The sequence below is a fragment of the Humulus lupulus genome, chromosome 6, assembly GCF_963169125.1.
Source record: "Humulus lupulus chromosome 6, drHumLupu1.1, whole genome shotgun sequence".
NCBI classification, from domain to species: Eukaryota; Viridiplantae; Streptophyta; class Magnoliopsida; order Rosales; family Cannabaceae; genus Humulus; species Humulus lupulus.
The window spans coordinates 119772731-119779676 of NC_084798.1; the positions used below are offsets into that span (position 1 = coordinate 119772731).

At 39.7% G+C, this 6946-nt stretch overlaps 1 protein-coding gene across 1 annotated transcript; it reads left to right on the forward strand.

The window, feature by feature from the left end:
• The first annotated feature begins 1323 nt into the window (after nt 1-1323).
• Nucleotides 1324-4296, forward strand: LOC133785413 (uncharacterized). The gene is made up of 3 exons (XM_062224653.1): nt 1324-1538; nt 1677-2572; nt 2999-4296. The coding sequence occupies exons 1-3, from the start codon at nt 1324-1326 to the stop codon at nt 4294-4296; spliced, it is 2409 nt and encodes an 802-aa protein (XP_062080637.1).
• The last annotated feature ends 2650 nt before the right edge of the window (nt 4297-6946 follow it).

Sequence of the window (6946 nt, forward strand, 5' to 3'; positions counted from 1 at the left end):
TTGGCTCAAGTGGATATTGAAGAGGTGAGAATTCAGTCAACAAATTGGAGCTCTGCTGTGGTTTGCATGGTGCTTGGAGCAAATCCTCCAATGGAATTTTTTGAAGGCTTCATAAAAAGAGTTTGGGGTCATCTAGGGATAGCCCAAATTTCTAGAATGACTTTGTTCTTCAATTTGATAGGAAACCTGTCATTGTCAGGCCGTGGACAGCAGATCTTAGTGCTATCTATTTGATTCGTTCGGTTTCGCTTTGGATTCGTTTACATGATCTTGGTCTGTAGTATTGGGGTAGCAAGTGTATCAGTGCTTTGGTGAGCACGATTGGCAAACCTCTTTTAGTAGATAAGTTTACTAGGGAGCGTTCACGTGTTCACTTTGTGAGGGTGTTAGTGGAGATGGAAATCACTGATAATCCTCCTCGAAGCTTTCAGTTTATCAATGAACATGGTCTGATTGTTGAACAAGGAATAGAGTATGAGTGGTTGCCTAATAAGTGTAAGAGCTGCTCTGGTTTTGGACATACTATGGCAGATTGTCGGAAGGAACATAAGGTAATTTGGGTGGAAAATGTGGCTCGTTCTACAGCTGAGAATCCTTTGGATCAACAAGAAGTTTCAGAGGGGCTTAAAAAAGGGAATCTAGACGAGGAAACTGATGGGTCTAAACAAGTAGAAAACTCAGATACGGTTGTGAGTGATATTACTCTATCAGAGGAGACCAATTATGGGCTGGTTATGGAGCAGAATAGGGAAGGGAAATGGCAAATCCCCAGGCGTATTGCAACTCAGAGACAGGGCCACACTGCCAGTGGTATCTCTAATATGGCTGTTCCGGTTCAAAAACAGAAAAATCAGTTTGTTGTTCTGCAGGAACAGGAAAGGGGTAGTAAGATTAGGCATATTGGGGGTAGTTCATCTAATGGATAAGTGCTCTATTCTGAGTTAGAATATAAGGGGGCTGAATAGGGTGAACAAACAAAGTGCAGTCCAAGAAGTGTATAGGAAAAATAAGATTGGTATTAGCGGTTTGAAGGAAACTAAATTACGCGGGAATAAAATTGGTGAGTTCATGGAGCATAAATTCCCTAATTGAGAATTTTACTCTAGTCCAATCACAGAGGGTAGGCTATTAATTCTTTGGCGGAAAGGGATAGCGAATTTGAGTATTTTGGAAGACTCTCCTCAGCTGGTTCATTGCCAGGTGAACTTGGTCGGCTGCAGGGGTGTTTTCTATATCACCTTTGTTTATGGTTTCAACTCTATTGAGAATAGAAGAAGCCTTTGGCATGTTCTAACTCGCATATCGCTCTCAGTCAAAGCTTGGATGGTTTTAGGGGATTTTAATGCCCCTTATTCAGGCGGAGATAGGTCTGGTGGTAATCTTATAGCTAGTTTCGAACTGGCTGATCCTATTGGGTGGCTGACAAATGCAAAAACTGAAGCTCTTAAGAGCATGGGTTCTTATTTCACTTGGACAAACAACCAAGATGGCTTAGCTGGGATTTATTCTAAAATTGACCATGTCCTAATTAATGAAGAGTAGTTGGACATGTTTCCTCAGTCTTTGGCTATGTTTCAATGGGAGGTGGTTTCGGATCATTGTTCCTGCGTTGTCTCTAATATCCCTATGGAGGCTATGGGGATTAAATAGTTCAGATTTTATAATTTCTGGTCTAGTCATCATGAGTTTAACCAAGTGGTTTTGAATAGCTGGAGGGCCCCTGTTAAAGCTTCTGGTTTGAGGGAAATTTTTATCAGATTAGTTCAGTTGAAGCATAAACTTAAGAAATTTAATAAGGATTGTATTGGAGATGTAGGGTCTGGTTATCAGTTGGCTTTGGAGGCTTTTCAAAATGCCCAACTTCAAGCTCAAGAGAATCCTCAAGATCTTAAGTTGCAGGTGGTGGTGAAGGAGAGGGCTGCTGAGTTTCACCATCAGGAACAAATGTATCATAGTTTCCTTGTTCAACGTAGTAAGATTAATTGGATTAGGAAGGGAGATGTGAACTTTTCATTCTTTCATGCCTTCCTGAAAAAGCCGAAAGCTGAGAATTCCATAGCCTCTTATATTAATGAGCATGGAATATTGATAGATGATTTTAAGGAGGTGATGGACCATTTTGTTGATCATTTCAAGAACCATCTGGGTAGTTCTAGCTCTGCTACAGGAACGGTAGATCAGCATTGTTTAGCTTTGGGCAACAAGCTTTCAGTGGAGCAGCAGCTTTATCTTTTAAAACCATTCTCCATCAAGGAAATACGAGCTGCTATGTTTAGTATCCCTAGTACTAAATCACCTGGTCCTGATGGTTATGGTTCCGGTTTCTTCAAGTCTATGTGGAAGGATATTGGTCAGGATATATGCTCAGCAATCATTCATGGTTTCTCTACAGGCCATTTTCCTAAGGAGCTTCATGAAACTACTTTATCTCTGATTCCTAAAGTGTCTAATCCAGCTAGGGCCTCTGATTACAGACCTATTGCTTGCTGCTCTACACTGTATAAAGTCATGGCTAAGTTGTTATGTTCTCGGCTGGCAGTGGTGCTTCCCTATCTTATTCAATCTAATCAAGGTGCGTTTGTTCGTGGTAGATCTATTGCTCACAATTTCATGATTCTTCAAGATCTAATTAAAAATTAGGGTAGAGCTCTTACTTCTCCTCGATGTGCGATTAAAATTGACCTTAGCAAGGCCTATGATACTGTTGACTGGCATTTTTTGGAAAATCTCTTGAAGGCTTAATGTTTTCCAATGAAGTTCATTGGCTAGGTTATGAATTGTATCAGGAGTACTACCTATTCTTTGTTGATAAATGGTCGGGTTCAAAGCAGTTTCAAGGGGGAAAAAGGTCTGCGCCAAGGGGATCCTATGTCCCCTCTTCTCTTTGTTCTCATTATGGAATATATGAATAGATGTTTGCAACTGGGTGCCAGATCCCCATCATTTTGGTTTCACCCCATGTGTAAGAGCCTGAAGCTTATAAACTTGTGTTTTGCAGATGATGTCATTCTGTTTTGCAAAGGCTCTCTTGGGGCAGTTAATGTTCTTAAGGACTCTCTTAGGAATTTTAGTGAAGCATCTGGGCTGACAATAAATGCTAAGAAGTCTCAGATTTATTTTGGAGGGGTTAGTGCAGCAGATAGGACTGTGATAACACAGGTTCTTCAACTTCCTGTAGGGACTTTTCCTCTTCATTATCTTGGGGTTCCTTTGAGGCCTACTAAATGGAAGCATGTGGACTGTGAGATTATAGTCCAAAAATTGAGAACTAAATTGTTTTCCTGGTCTAGTAAGCACCTGTCCTATGCTGGCCGTTTATTGCTCATTCAAACTGTTCTTTTTGGCTTGAGAAACTATTGGATAACTGTGTTTATCTTACCTCAAAGCATCATTAAGGAGGTTGAGAAGTTATGTAGATTGTTTCTTTGGGGGGCCTCGGGGACTCGTAGTAAACTTCATTTAGCTTCTTGGCATCAAGTTTGCATGCCTAAGGCTTATGGAGGGCTCGAGCTCAGGGATGGCGCTAGCTGGAATAGAGCTCTTCTAGCTAAGTATATTTGGGTTGTTACTACTAAACAAGACACTCTTTGGGTCAAATGGATTCAGCATGTTTACCTAAAGGGGGTTAACTTTTGGGACTATGTATTGAAGCAGGACAATAGCTGGTATTGGCGTAAACTCTGCCATCTAAGAAATAGATTCATTGAAGGAGAGGTCTTAGCTGCTGGTGTTTCTGGGACATTCAGACCATCCAAGCTGTATAACAGCTCACATAACCAGCAAATTGTGGCCTATAAGAATGCAGTCTGGTGTCGTACAATTCTCCCTAAGCACCGGTTCTTATTATGGATGGTGGTTAACTCTTTCCTCCTAACTAGAGATAACTTGGCTAAATGTTCCATTCATCTTAATAGCTCTCTCTGTCCGGTTTGTGAAGACCAGCTGGAGAGCCATCACCGTCTGTTTTTTGAATGTTGTTTATCCAAGAGAGTCTTGTCATGTATCTTTTCTTGGCTTGGTTTTCATGCTTGGGCCACCAAGTACTCGGATTGGACTGTGAGGCTCAGTTGTGGGCAAAATGACAGTATGAGCATGATTCTTAATATGGTTCTAGCAGCTGTGGTGTATCATATATGGAGGAATAGGAATAGATGCATTTTTGATGGTCTCTCATTGATAGCTAACTGTATAGCTAAAGATGTTATTACCTTAGTCCAATATAGATTGTTCAGTGTTCATAGTAGGAAGGCTCTCCCTCATCTCAAGCTTTTCTTAAGGAAACTTCATTGTATGTAGAGTGAGGTTGTAGCTTTGTTGGCTGTATTTTGGCTTTGTTTGGGCGGTTTGCCCTTGATTGTACTTGCCTGTTTGTTCAATGAAGGTTATTTCTTCTTGACCAAAAAAAAAAAACAATTATGGCCCTCCCGGCCTCTTAATCAAGGTCCTAAACCTTATTAGGGATTTTGGGGCGTCACAACTATCCCCTCCTTACAGAAATTTTGTTCTAAAAATTTATCTGAACTGCCCAGAATAAGAATTTCGGACAACTGATTCCAGTTTCCTAGGTCGATCCCTTGACCTCACAATCTCTATAACCTTACCTTAACCCAAGGTATAACTTCGTTCCTCAAATCCTTATTCTTTCTGTCTCATATCTGAACTGGCTACTCCTCAAAGGATAACTTAGCCTCAATCTCCAATTTTTCATAACTCAACTTATGAGTTTCCTTCCAACCCATGTCTTCAACATGAAAATATAACATACACTGTATACAGCGGAAAATGCCAAAACTAAGGCCCATCCAAAGGCAACTTGACTGATCCTATCAAGAATTCAAACGACCATATCAATTTAGGGCTCAACTTGCCCTTAACTCCTCACTCTTTTTCCATGGTGATACTTTTAAGGAAGATACAATCTTCTACTGGGAACTCCATGTTCCTACATTTCAATTCAGTAAAACTTTTCCATTTATTCTAAGAAGTGAGCATCCAAGCTCTAACCTCTAATAATCTCAATGGTCCCCTAAACTACCTCAAGATCCAAAATGAACACCTCACCCATCTCATTCCAATGAACGGGTGATATACATTCTCTGTCATACCTCATCTCATAAGGTACCTTTACAATAATTGAATAACTCTCTATTTGATTTATCATTAGTTTGAGGATAATTAACTTTACTAAATTCCATCCATATATTTATGGCTTTCTACAACCTTCCTCAAGACTTGGAAGTAAAAACTCAGTTTTCACCTGATAAGATAGACCTCAAATTCCATGAAGGCGCACTACCTCTTTCACATAGAGGTCTGAAAACTGATAAGATGTATTATTTATCCTTACTGATAGAAGTGAACTCACTTTGAATACTGGTCCCTAATGACCCAATCCAAATCACGCTAACCCACTATCCTGGGCAGCCCCACCGCAAAACCCATCGGGATGTTTCCTTATTCCCACTGTGGAATGCTCAAAGACTACAATAGCCTTACTGATTTTTGATGCTCTGATTTGACCTGCTAAAAGGTTAAGAACTTTGCCACATATTCTGTTACATCCCTCTCCATCCCAGGCCATCAATATAAAAAAAAAATCAAACTCTAGTACACTGTCATGATGGCTAAATGAAGAGAATAAGAGAGTAGTATAAGATTCATCTAGAATCTCCCATTTAATCCCAGTGCCCATCAGATTTCAAATTCGATCGTTATACCACAATAAACCCATACCTGACACTGCATAATACTTAGCTAATCTAGCAAAAATATTCTTCTCAATCTTCCTATCTGTGATTCACTTAATTGTTTTCCTTTAATCCTCTCTACAAGAGTAAACTCAAGTACATCGTTGGCCACCTGGCCCACCAGAAACTTTACTCTAGTTCTGGTCAGATCCTTTAACCAACATGATGCATAGGCAATCCCTTTTTCCCTGTCACTGAGGTGTCATAACAACCTACTAACTAGTTCTGATATGCAAGAAGACTAAGAACTCTTTCACAAAGTACATATAATATTTTACCCGTCCAAGGAAACTCCTGCCCCTAAGGCGTTCCTTGACCTTGGAAAATCTCCAACTGAGAATATACTATAATACGTCAATCAAGACATTCACAAATTCAATTCAAATAATCCTTGAATACTCTATTAATCTGATTCATCCAAACATAACTTAGTGTTAACCATATTCTCAGAACATCATCCAACACTCCCAGTGCTCTTATCAAATATAAAAACAGTCTTCTATATATCCTTCTCCTTGATCTACAGCTGTACTAACCAGATCAAAGATCGACCTTGAAGAATATCATCTTCCCCAATAACTAAGTCTTTTAATTCTTACAACTCTGCTGAGCCGTTTAAAACAGTGCCCTAAATCTAATTCCATTCCTGGCAGCAATCCAATCACTATTCTATCTCTTCGTGTAAAGGTAACTCTGACGAATCCCCTAGAAGCATATCCAGAAACTCACAGACTAATCCAGTCTGTCCTTATCCCATTGGCACAACCTAAGTGGTATCCACCACACTAGCTAGGAGTTCCATGCATCCTCCTACAATAGATCTCTAGCTCTAAGTACATATGTCATCAACATACAAAATTCATGCACAGTGCCAACTACCACAAAGCTTCCCCACTTTCAAGCTCAAGAGTTACTATCCTTTCCTTGAAATCTAGCATTGCCTCACACTTGGTTAGCGAATCCATATCGAGGATCATACTGAGGTGAATCATAATCAACCTTATCAAAACCACTGATGAGTCCTTTTCATCATAACCTAACTCATCTCTTAAATCACCAATACAATATCGCATTCCCATCATAACATAACCATGTGATCTACATATCATCTTTATGATTCTCTATATGCAACAAACAAAGAAATAGCATGGCACCAAAACCAGTTAGCATAATAAAAAAATCAGAACTAGAAAGCTGAC